At 27.6% G+C, this 14,604-nt stretch overlaps 4 protein-coding genes across 4 annotated transcripts; all 4 read left to right on the top strand.

Annotated features, from left to right (window-relative positions):
* The first annotated feature begins 2,633 nt into the window (after positions 1 to 2,633).
* LOC136073967 (uncharacterized) lies at positions 2,634 to 4,582 on the top strand. The gene is made up of 3 exons (XM_065786265.1): positions 2,634 to 3,781; positions 3,907 to 4,383; positions 4,466 to 4,582. The coding sequence occupies exons 1-3, from the start codon at positions 3,440 to 3,442 to the stop codon at positions 4,580 to 4,582; spliced, it is 936 nt and encodes a 311-aa protein (XP_065642337.1). The 5' UTR covers positions 2,634 to 3,439.
* A 2,279-nt stretch (positions 4,583 to 6,861) lies between these two features.
* Positions 6,862 to 10,606, top strand: LOC136073968 (uncharacterized). Its single transcript, XM_065786266.1, has 8 exons — positions 6,862 to 6,881; positions 7,886 to 7,956; positions 8,059 to 8,142; positions 8,226 to 8,348; positions 9,371 to 9,531; positions 9,731 to 9,841; positions 9,956 to 10,102; positions 10,385 to 10,606. Exons 1-8 carry the CDS (start codon positions 6,862 to 6,864, stop codon positions 10,604 to 10,606), a joined length of 939 nt encoding a protein of 312 aa, XP_065642338.1.
* A 223-nt stretch (positions 10,607 to 10,829) lies between these two features.
* Positions 10,830 to 11,563, top strand: LOC136074735 (uncharacterized). The gene is made up of 2 exons (XM_065787064.1): positions 10,830 to 11,093; positions 11,223 to 11,563. The coding sequence occupies exons 1-2, from the start codon at positions 10,853 to 10,855 to the stop codon at positions 11,498 to 11,500; spliced, it is 519 nt and encodes a 172-aa protein (XP_065643136.1). The 5' UTR covers positions 10,830 to 10,852; the 3' UTR covers positions 11,501 to 11,563.
* Positions 11,564 to 12,824: 1,261 nt separating this feature from the next.
* Positions 12,825 to 13,805, top strand: LOC136074736 (uncharacterized). The gene is made up of 2 exons (XM_065787065.1): positions 12,825 to 13,473; positions 13,637 to 13,805. The coding sequence occupies exons 1-2, from the start codon at positions 12,884 to 12,886 to the stop codon at positions 13,776 to 13,778; spliced, it is 732 nt and encodes a 243-aa protein (XP_065643137.1). The 5' UTR covers positions 12,825 to 12,883; the 3' UTR covers positions 13,779 to 13,805.
* The last annotated feature ends 799 nt before the right edge of the window (positions 13,806 to 14,604 follow it).

Raw genomic sequence — 14,604 nt, forward strand, 5'->3', positions numbered from 1 at the left:
TATTTGAGTATTATAATTGAACTGTCTCAATACTTAGCATAAAAACTTATAAAAATTGAAACTAGCTAAATCATTTATTTGAATCATACTTAATATGATTCAAATAATTTACCATTCATTGAATGGTAATTTATTTGAATCATATTATGTATGATTCAAATAAATGATTTGGAATTTAGAATGATTCAACAAAAAGTAGTGGCAATATCATTTATTGAAATGATTTTACCAATACTTTGATTGCCATAAGAGGATTATTGAGGAGAATGTTTGATTAACACAAAAATTTTTATTTTTTTGTTTTTATTCATTTTTCATTTTAGTTAAATCTGAACTAATTATTATAATTTTAAAAGCAGATTGAAATTCCTCTTCATCCGCCCCTCCCCCTCCCCATGTCTCAAAATAAAAGCGGAAAATAAAAATTTAAGTACCAAAAGTGCTGCACAAAATAGAGTATGTGCTGCATAAAATAAAGCAATGAAATTTGGCAGGTGCAAAGAAATTGTGTAAACTTAACATCGAGAACAGTATTGCAAAAAAAACAAGCATTTCTTCAACATTTACTGAATGCACAACGTATAACTAAGTTTTTGTCATTTAAAAATCTACTTTAAAAAGTTTTTATTGTAATCAAAAGGTACAAATTTATAAAGTTTAATTACTCTAGTTTTTAAAAAATATCTATACTAATATATAACTCTAAATAAAAATCCTCAAAATACGTTTCTCCCTCGATAATGAAAAGCAAACTTCAAAAAACGTGGCACAGAATTTTAGCACAAATATCGGTTCCGTAAAACGCATAATTCTACGTACCTAATATATATATATATATATATATATATATATATATATATATATATATATATATATATATATATATATATATATATATATATATATACATACAAACATACACACAATACATACATATACATAATCACACATATGCATTAATGTAAATAAAAACATATAAAAAAATAAGTAAACACATTATACATATACACATACATACACACAATGCACACTCAGGTTCATACAAATATATACATATATGGAACAGAAGGGTAAGGAGTGGTAGAAGAGATAACTGATAATAGGTTTAAAATAAGGGAAAACTAAAAGCTGTTATATTTTAGAAAAATAGACAGAATTAATTGAAGATCTAAGATAGTGAAAATGCTGTGTTAGAATTTTATTGAGTATTTTTATGAAGGATAAATTTTTTGATATTGGCAATGAAAGCATTTCTAGTAATGTTTGGGAGATTTATTTTTATTGAAAGTGGCAGAGAGTTCCAAGAGTGAATTGATTGGTATTTAGTTGATTGAATACCATATTTGCTAGTTTTTTTGAAGGTAGAGCTAGTTTATAACAAGATATTGAGCTAAGTTTGTAATTATGGATATCACTTGTGAATTTAAAATAGTTGTTGAAAGCAATAGGCATGGTATTATAAATAATATCCCACACAAAAACACAGTTTAAAAAGAAGATGAGTTCATCTAACTTCAAGATATTTGATAAACTATACAATAAATCTGGATTAAAATTACTTGGCTGGAAATGAACTATTCGTATAGATTTATTTTGAAGTTTTATAAGATTTTTAAGATGAGTAGATGAAATTTGGCAGCCATACCTTAGGTGGGAATTAAATATAGCATGCCAAATATTTATCAATGTTTCGTAGTTGACAAAATGCCTTACTTTGGAAAGCATTCTATTAGCTCGACTTAGTTTGGAAGATATTGCTTTTACTTGTCGGTGAAACAATAGACTTTCATTTAATATAATGCCTATATTATTTGATATTATATATAGTATTAATTTTTTTACCGCTTATTTTGAAATTAAGTTTTTTTGTAATTTTGTTGCTTTGAGATTTAAAGATAACTATTTCAGACTTGGTATAATTTTGTTTGATTGTAGCCATTGTACCAAACATGCAAGGTCATAATTAAGATTTTTATTTAGTTTTTTAAGAGATTTACTAACGGGCATTTCCATTCCAGTAAGTCAAAAAAAATGAAATTTTAAAACGAATATTTTTTTAATTCAGAAGATGAAATTCAAAAGAAGATAGGTGATATTTTGATTATCCAAAAAAAAAATTATAGAAGACAAGTTTTTCCTCTTGTTTTAATTATTCAAACTTCGCAATAAATAAAAAAATTTTTTGAGATAAAAAATAAAAATTCTTATTACATGTGATTATAATATTTAAAATTGATTTCATGGCCCAGATTTTTTTGATTCTTAAAGATAATGATGTCTTTTAATATTTCATTATCATAAATTGCAACTAGGTATCTTTGAGGTATCTTAAATTTTATGCCAAAGTCAACGGCATTTTGAATTTCCGTGCGTGATTTAAAAGATCTATTATTTAGAAAAAGAAGTGATAAAAAGTTTCAATGAAAGTGATTTTTTTTACTTTGTGTATTTTTATGCTCCTGAATAGAATGGCAAAAGTATTTTTTTCTTCTATGACATTTTAGCATTGTTTTTTTGCATCACGCACAGACATATCACGCACGGACAAATATTCATCCGTGCGTGATAATTATTTTCCTTTGGCTTTATCACGTTTGAATCGCATATTTGCTCATTAATTAGTTTGAGTATAAATTAGTTAGATTGATAACAGTTGCTTAAAAGAATTTAGAATTAAAATGAACAAAGTTAAGCATTCAATAGTTCAGAAAAAATTTAGAAAGAAACATCCAGAATATCGGATTGCTGAAACTATTCGAATGAAAAATAAAAGAGCTAACATGAGCGAAAAGGAAAAGGATGAAGTACGTTGAAAAGATTGCGAAAGAAAGAAGCGAAAGCGAGAGGTGAACCAATCTACATCCGATATTGAACAATCCTTTTTATCTCCGCAGAGTTTTGGAAAGGCACTTAAAAAAATTAATTCAGCATTACCTGCCGATTCAAACAAAAGAAAATACCTTTTAAAAGAAGTTTGTAAACGTGAAAACATACTACTTTCTGATATTTCAGAATCAGGCCCTGACTACGCCGGTTTGGACGATGTTAATAGCAAAGTTCTTGATTTTTATTTGCGAGAAGATATTAGTAGAATGGCTCCAGGACGCAAAGATGTTGCTATTAATAAGAAAACAAAAGAGAAGGTATGACACATCGTTTTTATGTAGGAATCGCATTTTATTTAACAAGGTTTTCAGTTTTTGTAAACAATTTTTGTTTTCTTTTAGAAACAAATTCGTCACATGCTGATGGCCATAGGTGAAGCATACTCACTTTTTAAAAGTGAGCATATTAATTTAAAAGTGGGGAAATCTAAGTTTTACAATCTGCGGCCATTCTATGTCAAGCTAGTAAACGATCTTCCCCACGATATTTGTCTTTGCATATACCATGAAAATTTCAGGTTGTTAACAAATGCCCTTCAAAAAAATTTAATATTATGTCAGACATAATTGACAGAACTGTGTGTAATCAAAACAACCAATCTCGCATGTTTATGGAATGTAAAGCGAACTGTGGGTTGTCAAAGTTTGATAAATATGTTTCTAATGTAATAGACTCATTTGGTGACGATTCAAACAAACCGCTCTTTGTTTTTGACCAATGGTCCTCAGAAAATGCGCAGAAAATTGAACAACCACTAACATCTTTGTTAGAGGCGTGCGTATTACTGCGTCATCAATTGCCAGATTATATACGTCATGTGTATATAAAGCGACAACAAAGTGCACATTTTCGTTTATGTCGCCAAAATGTATCAGAAAATGAATTGATTATACAAGTAAGTAAAACTGTAATTTTATTTGTAGTACGATAAAAAAATTTAATAATTTTGTATTAAACTTTTTTTTTATATTTATAAACTAACTATTCATGTAGTTATATTTTTAATTCTTCTAAAATCAGATGGATTTCAGTGAAAATTACACCATAATGGAGCAAAGTGAAATTCAATCTGCTTACTGGGTTCATCAGCAACTAACAGTATTCACTGCTGCAGTTTGGAGCAAGAACAATACACATTCCTATGCCATTGTATCCGATCGTTTACTTCATGATAAATATGCCGTCTTGTTCATTATCAAACAATTATTAAGTCGTTATCATAATATTTGTAAATTACACTTTTTCACTGATGGTCCTTCATCTCAATTCAAATACTCTTATATCATGACAGCCATGAATAACTTGTACAAATTATCATCTGATCTTGTTGAGATTCGTTGGTCATTTTTTGCAACATCACATGGAAAGGGGGCAGTTGATGGCATAGGTGGAGAAATAAAAAGAATGGTTTGGACAACAGTAAAATCTGGAAAACGATATTGTCGCAGTTTAGAAGATTTTGTGAGCATTGCAAGTGAAAAAAATACCAAAATTAATGTAAGTCATTATTTAGAGAAAAAACCTCAAAATGAAGCTTGTAGATATGAAACTTTTGATTATTAAATTTTCATTTTTTTAGATCATCTCGATTACAAATGAGTGTATTACTGCAAACCAAAGTGAGATTAATGAGACGCTTCTCAAAGGTAAGTTTAAAGTCAAGGGTATTCGTCGGCACCACTCTTTTTCTTTTTAATATTGGTGGTGCTTTAATGGGAATTTGTAACCAATCAGAAATGGTAAACATTGTTAAAAATTCATCATCTTCATTATTGATAAACGCGGTATCATCTCCATCCGAAATGTTCAAATTTAATACTATATCCCCAGGCATATTTTTCTTTGTAGAATTGTGTTCTGCTGGTAGAGCAAAGACATACCTTGCCGAAGTATTAGAAATTTTAGATAATATGGCACATATAAAATTTCTAAAAGAACAAAACGAACTCATTTTTATATACCCATCTGTAGACGACCTCTCCTGGCATGACTTGTGTGAGTTAAAACCGTTAGTACCGCAACCACACTTTGATAACCGTTGACACATTATTATCGAGCCAAAGTGTTACAACTTCACCTATTTTTAAAAATGTGATATATCTTTCTTATTTTTAATATAATATATTAACTATATAATACATTATTTATCTTTAATATAATACATTAAAGTATTGTTTTTTAATCAAACATGTATTTAATTAATTGGTATTGATATATATGTTATTTATGATAGTTGCAATCGATTTATTTTTAAAAATACAATCCAAAAATGACTAACGTTTGCATGTTCCGTTCGTTACTTTTTTTTTGTCCGTGCGTGATTTTGGTTTAAACTACTACTGTGGAGCAAAGATACATTGTTGAATTCTGTAACTTTGTAATAATCTTTAAGAATGCTTGTATTATTACCTATAAAAAACAAAACACTCGTCACTAATACATTTTCAGAGAAAATAGGGTTCATTTATTAATTTTTAATTTTTTTATTTTTTCTGTTCCGTGCGTGACTCCATTAAAAAATTAATTTGTTCTATAATGAAGCAACCCGTAGCTAACATACTTTGTATAGGTAATATATACATAGATGTCAATTAAATAAAAGTAAATCGGTTATTACAAATTGCATTATTTTCAAAATAATTAATGCAACAGATGCAATGTTCCGTGCGTGATTTTTTGGAAATGCCCTAACAATAAGAAGATTGGTATCATCAGCAAAATGATATGTTTTGGAGAATTTTACACATGTGTGCAGATCGTTTATATAAACGAGGAAGAGTAGAGGACCTAAGATTGAACCTTGTGGAACACCAATACATGTAAACCTAGTATTGGAGGAAGTGTTTCCAATGCTTACAAACTGAGAGCGCATATACAGGTACGACTTGAACCATTTGAGAGCAACTCCTCTGACACCATAATGATTTAATTTAGTCAGCAAAATCTCATGATCAACAGTATCAAACGCCTTCTGCAAATCAACAAACACTCCAGCAGCAAACTATTTTTGATCCAGAGCTTCACGTATTGTCACAGTTATATCAATGAGTGCTTGATTTGTACAGTGCTTTTTGCGGAAGCCAAATTGAAGGATATAGAAACTATTAGATTGATTTAAAAAGTTTTCTAGTCTGTTAAACATGACTCTTTCAATTAGTTGGCCAATATTTGAAAGTAAAGATATAGGTTGATAGTTACAATGATCTAGTTTGGATCCACTTTTAAAAATAGGTACAACTTCAGCAACTTTAAACAAGTCAGGAAACACTCCAATTTCGAATGATTTATTCATCATAATGCTCAAAGGGTAGCTTAAATCTTTCGATGCTAAGATCAATATTTGAGTAGGAATGCTATTAGGATCAGTACTTTTTCTAGGGTTCATACTGGATATATAATCATTTATTTCTTGTGGTGTAACAGGGGTTATATAAAAGGAGTATTTTTAAGGTAGTGGTTAAAGTTATGCTTAGGAGAGATGATTGTTTTAGAAAGATTTTCTGCAATTGTGGAAAAATAGTCATTAAATGAGTTAGTGATTAGGGCATTATCAGTTATAATTTGGTTATTTATAGTTAAACTTAAACAAACATTCTCACTTCCTCCTTCATGATCCTCTTCATGCAACAATATCTTTGTAGAACATACTAGGACAATAAAATTTGGCAGCGAATCAATTAAACATTAGTGCACCAATGCTTGGAACTATCTCCCTCATTCTTTGAAAAGAAAAAAACCGAAAACTCAATTTCTCGTTATAATTTTCTCAATAGATTAAAAAAACAATATTTGGATAGCTACTAGAATAATAACTCCAATAAAAGCAATATATCACTGTTAATAGTCTTATTAAAAAATACTCTCTTATGTATATATTTTTTATTTTATACCTTCTTTTTTTTTTAAGAATCTTTACATTTTTGTACAGCTTTTTTGTCGTCCTTATACAATAATTGAATGTGTATGTACGTATGCATGTGTGGGTATATGTATGGGTACGTGTATAATGTGTGTGTATATGTGTATGTGTGTTGTGTGTATGTATATGTATGTATGTGATGTATGTGCGTATGTTTACGTTTATATGCGTATTTGTGTGAGTCTATAAATATATATATATATATATATATATATATATATATATATTATACATATATATAATATATATAATATATATATATATAATAAATATAATATATATATATATTATACATATATATAATATATATAATATATATATACAATATATATAATATATATAATATATATATATATATATATATATATATATATATATATATATATATATGTTTGTATGTGAGTATGTGTATGGATGTATGTGTGTTTATGTGTATATATATAAGCGTATGTGTGACATGTATGTATGTATGTATGTATGTATGTATGTATGTATGTATGTATGTATGTATGTATGTATGTATGTATGTATGTATGTATGTATGTATGTATGTGTGTATGTATGTATGTGTGCGTGTATAAGTATAGATATATTTAAATATACCATTGTTATTATTATCATTGTTATTATTGCTATTACCTTTATTTTTATTAATATCATTTTTTTTATTAATATCATTATTTTTATTAATACCATTATTTTTATTGTTATTAATACCATTTTTATTATGATAGTTATTATTAATGTTAACGTTATGATTTTTATAGTTGTTATTATTTTACTCTTATTCATTATTATTAGGTGTTTACAAATCATTAGTAATTATACTATTTGTAAACATCCTTGAATTGTAAAATCATGTAATTCAGAATATATTGATTAATTGATTAATATAAATAAAAAAAATAGTAGTAATTTATTATTTTTTATTATTAGTAGGTTAATAATCAATAATAACATTTATAATAATAATATTATAATAATCATATTATTTTAGTAGTATTATTATAATATTATAATAATAATATTAATTATTGATTACAATAATATTGTTATCAATTTTTATCATTACTTTATTAGTTCAGATGTATCAGATTACGATGATTCAGACATATCAAATAATGAGGCAAAAGATGATTTAAGTCTTCAGGGTGATTTGTTTAACTTTTTTTTTTTTTGAATATTTAATTTTTACTTATATCAAAAACATTCAAAGTAATTATGGTTTTGACTTATGCAAATTCAAATTTTAGATAAAAAAACGGTTTGTATTTACAATTCTGTCGAAGAAGCTGAACACTTTCTTCTATCTGTTAATGAACCAACAAAAATTTCAAGTTTGCAAAATTTTTAGTTATTATTTGCTCTACAATATTTTCTTTGCATTTATTTTGAAATTAATAAGATCTTCACATTTCAGGTAAAAGTGATATCTACATATGTGACTCGGTTAAAGAAGACAATCAGTGTCTTCATAACTATGAGATAGATAATACTGTTCGCTTTGCTGCTTTTTCAACTCCAAAGGATTTTGGTAGTACAGGTAAAAAGTTTTAGAACAATGTAAACTAAATGAAAGTTCAGAGTTACTTTATTTAAGTTGTGATATACACTTTGCAATAATCAGTTATTCAAATTTATGGAGTTTTTTGTCTCTACTGTGTTTACAGCTTATGGTTATATCTATACAGTTTAAATAATAAACAGTTCATACAGCATTGCCACCGAATCAGGGAGTTTAGGGAAAGTCAAGGGAATTTAGATATAATCAGGGAAAATATAGGGAAAAGCTTGATTTCGTTTAAAATCAGGGAAAGTCAGGGAATTTTTTAATTTTGTATTAATATTCTTTTTTTAGGTTACTATTTTAAAAATCATATCGCTCAAAAGATTGTTCAAATATATTAATATTTAATCATTATGAAAAAAATTTTAGTTTTATTCTAAAAAAAACTTAGTTATTAGTTTTGGTCTTAAGCATCGTTTACACTTTTAACAGAAAAAATCAGGAAATCTCTAAATGGTTCTTTTCAAAATTTTCAAATGGATCTAAATATTTGGTTTTGGAACAGCAATCTAAATCATGCCGAATACAAATACTTTGACTCAAATTTTGGACCACCCAAAAAATTTACTTGAGTACAACCACATCTTTGGCAACAATCAATTGCATAAATCTGACAAAACTGTGTGTGGATGGCCCAAAAGTAAAATGGTGACCTATTGATATTATTAAAAAGCAGTGTGAGCAACAAGAATTTCCTAAACTTCCTAAAACTAAAAGTTGCAACCTCATGTAATCCGATATGCTTTTAAAACTGGTTTTCAATCAGGGAGGTCAATGAAAGCTTTGAATGACTTTGGAATGACAGACTAAACTGTGTATTGATGAGATAAAAGTAAACTGTTAACCTTTTCATCTTATTAAAAAGCAGTTGAGCAACTCTTAGACAGACACCCTAATGATTCAATTTCTCTTTAAATATTTGTTTTCAACTGCTTTAAACTTAATGAGTTTAATATTATATAAATACATTTTTGAATAACTTTTGTTTCATTTTTTAGATATATTTTCACACAAGCACAAAGTGTTATGGGAAACATCCCCAGAATTTTTTAATACGCCTTACGTTGTTTTGTCATCAAAAAAGTTTGATTGTCATCATGGCGTTGATCGGAATTCTAATGCTAAGCAAAAGTATATCGATGCAAAAGAAAATCAAAAAGTAACAATTAATTAGTCTTATTTATTATTGTAACAAATGTTCTTTAATTTCACTTAAAATTTTTTAAATTAAAGATATTTATGTTTATTATACTACTACTACTACTACTACTACTACAACTAATAATAGTAAAAATAATAATAATAATAATAATAATAATAATAATAATATGATATTATTATTGTTATTATTATTTCAGAAGTTTGATCATTGGTACAGAGGTGAATATGTGATTATTCAAGACACCAAGAAGTTTGAATGTTCTGCAAAAGTTAACATGAAAGAGATTGTATATTTTACTAGTTTAAAGGTATTTTACAAAACAGCATTTTTTTTTTTTTTAGTCACATTTTTAATGAATCTATCGTTGTTAGAAAAATTATAACAATAAAAAGAATGATCAATTCTGTCATTTTATTTTCAGGTTGTCAACATGACAAATTATTACAAAAACCAAGTATCAAGAGATATTCGAAATTCTTTGATGAAGCATAATACTTTTGTATTTTGTAGAAAAATTAAAGTTGAAATAGACTGCCTATTATGTCACCGAAATCATCCACTTGGAAAAGTAATTGCTTTGCGCTTTGATACTATATTGCAAACTGTGTTAATCATTAATTCTTCTTTTTATTATTATTATTACTATATTTTTGAAACATATTTTTCATATTGTAATGCTAGTAGTAATGCTAAGCATGATTTTTATACATGTACAAAGTTGCAACTAATTTTATATTATTTGTGCGTAATAATATGTACCTTTCATATCTTGCTACTGTTTTATTAATTGATGTAGTAGTACTAATGCAGATAAGTAGTTACATTTTGTGTTACTCAATACTATTTTTAGAGTGAACTCCTGTCTCAGAAAATTGACCATCGATTGTCAACAAAGATTTCTGAATTTGTGAAACAAGGCGTTTCAAATGTATGTGAGATGAAGAGGCTTTTAAAAATTATGGTTAGTGATATGTTTGGAAAAAAAGATTTGCCTCCTAACAACAGAAGGTTCTATCCAAGAAATAATATCATTCGTACACACATAGTCATTGAACGTCAAAAGTTTAGGTAATTTTTTTATTTAATTTTTAGTACTTTTAGATGTTTCATATTATAAAAAAGTTTTTTGATTTATTAATTTTTCAGATTCTCAAACATTGATCAAGATTGTTTAGAAAACAAAATAAATGAGTGGAAGGTTTCTGATGCCACTGTCAAAATACATTACCATCCAAAAAGATGTCATAGTAAGGATGAGCTGTTGTTTATTTATCAAGCTGGTTGGCAAAAAAAACTTCTAAATAAATATGGTAATGAAATGGTGTTTTTAGATGCAACATATAAGACCACTAGATATTCATTACCATTGTTTTTCTTAGTTGTTAAAACTAATGTTGATTTTCAAATAGTTGCAACATTTGTATCTGAAAGTGAAACTTTTGATACAATAAAAAAAGCACTTAATGTCATCAAATCTTGGAATCTTGATTTTCAACTTTTATACTGCATGACTGACTATTGTAATGAGGAGATACGTGCTTTGGAATCTGTTTTTATTGGTGTGTTTTTCCAATCTGTATTTATTTATTTAATTATTAAGTTATTAACTTCTTTAAAGGAATCATTTTTTATATTTAATGCGATTTAAGTTCATAATCATTTTAAATAAAATTTTGTTCTCTTATTAGGGTGTGAAGTATTCATCTGCGATTTTCATAGAGAACAGGCATGGGATCGTTGGATAAAAAAAACTTCCAATGGTTGTTTTAGTAAAAAAGAAGATATTTTAAAATTGTTAAGATGTATAGCTTGGTCAAGATCTTGTGAAGAAGAAGTAGATGCTATAAAAGCGTTAGAGCTTTCTGACTTTTGGTGTCAAGATGGTTTTTTTAAATTAAAACATTATGTTGAAATGTATTGGATGCCTATAAAAAAAGTATTTATTATTAAACATGAGTTTAAATAATTAAACCTTTATTTGAGAATACATTTTGTGGCAATCATTTGGTTTGGTTTGTATTATTTTAAGGTGAGGTATGTAAAAGTAGAATTTTTTTCTTATTGTTTAGAGATGGATCTGTTGGTATAGGCGAAATCGTCTTCTAATTAATTGCAACACAAACAATGGTGTTGAAAGTCAAAATGAGTCATTTAAGTATTGCTATTTAAAGAAATATAACAACTCTTCTTTGACGGGCATTTTAACTTTATTAATTGAAGAATTCTTCACTGATAAGCTAGAAAGGTTAGTTTAAAAGAAAAGTTAAGTCAATGAACTGATGTTTGAAAGGGACTATTGTTGTTGACAATTTAAAAGTTCACAGTAATGATATTAATATAATCTTTTTATTTTTATAAAGTTTTATCTATTCAATTTAGCTACACTGATGCCAACTTCAAAATGGATGCAAGATACAGGAGATATGGCTGTTGGGTGCCAAAATATTTATATAATCGCCCTCATAGTTTAGTTAAGCATTGCTTGTTGCGAAAATCTACTGCTGATTATATGGATTTGAACACAGTTGTAATGATGAAACATGGTATCTTTGCTGTATCTAGTACCATTGATTCTTCTACAAAATAATTTGTGCATTTTGGTGATGAAAATATTATGCCAAAATGTACTTGTTATGATTGGATATCAACAGGCTATCCCTGCAAACATTTTTTTGCTATATTCAAAAAGTATCCTGCTTGGTCATGGAATACATTATCAAAACTTTATGTAAATTCTCCATTCTTAAATTTAGATGAAGATAACTATGATATATTCCATGAAAAAAAACCTTTTAATTTTTCAAAGTCGCTTTCACCTTTAAAAGAGTCATCTTTGTCTTTAAAAAAAAATACAACTGTAGAAGATCAGAATGACATATGTAAAAAACATATTCCCATTTATTCTGGTGTCGATGTTAGGGAGATGCTTAATACTATTAAGAACTTATCATTTGAATTTGAGGCAAACTCTGATGAACTAATGATGTTACATAAAACTCTTTCCACTCTAATAGACAAACTAAACAAAGGAAGAGTAAGAGAATCTGGGATTCCTGTCACTCAAACAAATAATAAATTAAGCAAAAAACATATTTCTATTCCTGTACGGAAACCAATAAAAGCTCAAACTAAGCGTGTTGGATCACAAAAAGAAAAAACATCAAATGCTTCTAAAGTGTTTATAGCAGCTGAGAGTTACTTAGTTGACTCGATTGAACATAAAATTGTTGATGAGCCTGTAAACAAAGAAAGGTTTGTTGTTGACCATGAGATTATTTCACATAATAATGATGAACATTTAGTAGAAAAACTGGTTTTACTTCCTAAGACAAAACTCTCATCAGATGATATGAATGATATTACAACCCATCAGATGTTGTCAGACAATGTCATCCATTCGGTACAAAAAATGATAACTGGTGTTTCTGGTCTGCAGGATCCAGTTTTGGGGCAAAATTTGTCATTTTGTGTGGTAAAGGACTCTTTTGTACAGGTATTACATGATGGTGATGTACACTGGCTGACAATAAGCACTTTTGGGTGCTCTGAAGGTGAGGTATTTCTGTTAGACAGCATGTTTAAGGGCAAAATAAAGAATTATGTTGTCAGAAAAATTTGTGCAATAATGCAGTGCACCAAAGACAGTTTGAAAGTACGAGTCTTACCTGTGCAACAACAAACAAATGGTGTAGACTGTGGTTTGTTTGCATTGGCGTTTGTACAGCACATTGCTTGTACCGGCTCAAATCCACACTACATTTCATTTGAATATGATGAAATGAGAAACCATTTATTTAAAAGTGTTATAGAAAACCACTTAAATGAGTTTCCAAAGACTGGAAAATTGACTAGGTTTTGCAAAGAAAAAGAATTTAATTTTACTCTTTATTGCGTATGTCGGCAAATTTGGATGGCTTCTGATAAAGTTGTCAAAGATAAGTAAGTGAATTACACACACACACACACACACACACACACACACACACACACACACACACACACACACACACACACACACACACACGTATTACTTTTATTTTATTTACACACATTACTTTTATTCACATTTTTTTGACTGTTTTTTATGTGTTAATACATTTAGGCATATGGTGCAATGTGGAAAATGTGAATGTTGGTTTCATCGTGTTTGTGAACGCATACCTGATTTTATTTTAGAATGTGAGAGTGTTGAATGGTTTTGTTCGCAATGCACAATAACTTTACCATGTAGTACTTTAACTTAAAAGAGATTTTGACTTTAACATTTATAATCCTTTTTTATGTAGTTTTAGTACTTAAGAATTTTTTTTTTTTGTTATGGTAGGCAAAAAGTGTATGATAGATAAAAAATCTTATTTAAATAGTTTTTCATTTTCTAATTTTCTAATATATAGTCTTAAAGGAATACATGATTTTTGAATGATAGCAATGCCTAAAAAGTTGTGTTACCTAAATAAGGTTTATTTTAGTCAAGAGTCCCTTAAGTAAGATGATCTGTTTAAGTAAAGGCATGTTCAAGAACAAGATCAATTTTTTCAAACTAAATGGTTCTTTTTCAACTCTGAAAGTGGTGTTGTTGTCTTTCAATTTATTTATTTTTACCGTAAACACTTTTAGTTTCTATTTAAGTATAAATCTTAGTATTTGTAATAAGTATTTATTATTAATTACATTTCAATGAATATATATTTTTTTAATATATAATAATTTTTTTAATCATAACAATTTTCCTTTTTTTTTTTAGTTGCGTTTGTCATTGCTTTATTAGTTTGCCTACTGTTGAAACATGGTTTTAATTTAGTAAATTTATATGATGTAAAATTTACTCTATTAATCATCAGATAACAGTTAGGGAGAAATTGGAATTCTACATAATTAAGGTAAAAATGATTTTGTTTACTGGTATTACCATTAGTTGCCGATGGTAACATTACAAAACTAGTTTTTATGGTTGATTGTGTTTCAGCTCTTTAGTTTTATACTGTTACATTGATGACAAATATATAACAAAAACAACATGTTGTTTTTGTGATAGTCATTATCGATAAAAACTTTTATTACGATTGTAAA

The sequence above is a fragment of the Hydra vulgaris genome, chromosome 01, assembly GCF_038396675.1.
Source record: "Hydra vulgaris chromosome 01, alternate assembly HydraT2T_AEP".
NCBI classification, from domain to species: domain Eukaryota; kingdom Metazoa; phylum Cnidaria; class Hydrozoa; order Anthoathecata; family Hydridae; genus Hydra; species Hydra vulgaris.

What these genes read in the sequence shown, in the direction of transcription:
- LOC136073967 (XM_065786265.1), top strand. Translation starts at nt 3,440, where the DNA reads ATGTCAGACATAATTGACAGAACTGTGTGTAATCAAAACAACCAATCT. An exon ending in AAAATGAATTGATTATACAA is followed by an intron (nt 3,782 to 3,906) that starts GTAAGTAAAACT and finishes TTCTAAAATCAG; the next exon opens with ATGGATTTCAGTGAAAATTA. An exon ending in AAAAAAATACCAAAATTAAT is followed by an intron (nt 4,384 to 4,465) that starts GTAAGTCATTAT and finishes TCATTTTTTTAG; the next exon opens with ATCATCTCGATTACAAATGA.
- LOC136073968 (XM_065786266.1), top strand. Translation starts at nt 6,862, where the DNA reads ATGTGTGGGTATATGTATGG. An exon ending in ATGTGTGGGTATATGTATGG is followed by an intron (nt 6,882 to 7,885) that starts GTACGTGTATAA and finishes TTACTTTATTAG; the next exon opens with TTCAGATGTATCAGATTACG. An exon ending in ATGCAAAAGAAAATCAAAAA is followed by an intron (nt 9,532 to 9,730) that starts GTAACAATTAAT and finishes TTATTATTTCAG; the next exon opens with AAGTTTGATCATTGGTACAG.
- LOC136074735 (XM_065787064.1), top strand. Translation starts at nt 10,853, where the DNA reads ATGGTGTTTTTAGATGCAACATATAAGACCACTAGATATTCATTACCA. An exon ending in TTTGGAATCTGTTTTTATTG is followed by an intron (nt 11,094 to 11,222) that starts GTGTGTTTTTCC and finishes TTCTCTTATTAG; the next exon opens with GGTGTGAAGTATTCATCTGC.
- LOC136074736 (XM_065787065.1), top strand. Translation starts at nt 12,884, where the DNA reads ATGAATGATATTACAACCCATCAGATGTTGTCAGACAATGTCATCCAT. An exon ending in GATAAAGTTGTCAAAGATAA is followed by an intron (nt 13,474 to 13,636) that starts GTAAGTGAATTA and finishes TAATACATTTAG; the next exon opens with GCATATGGTGCAATGTGGAA.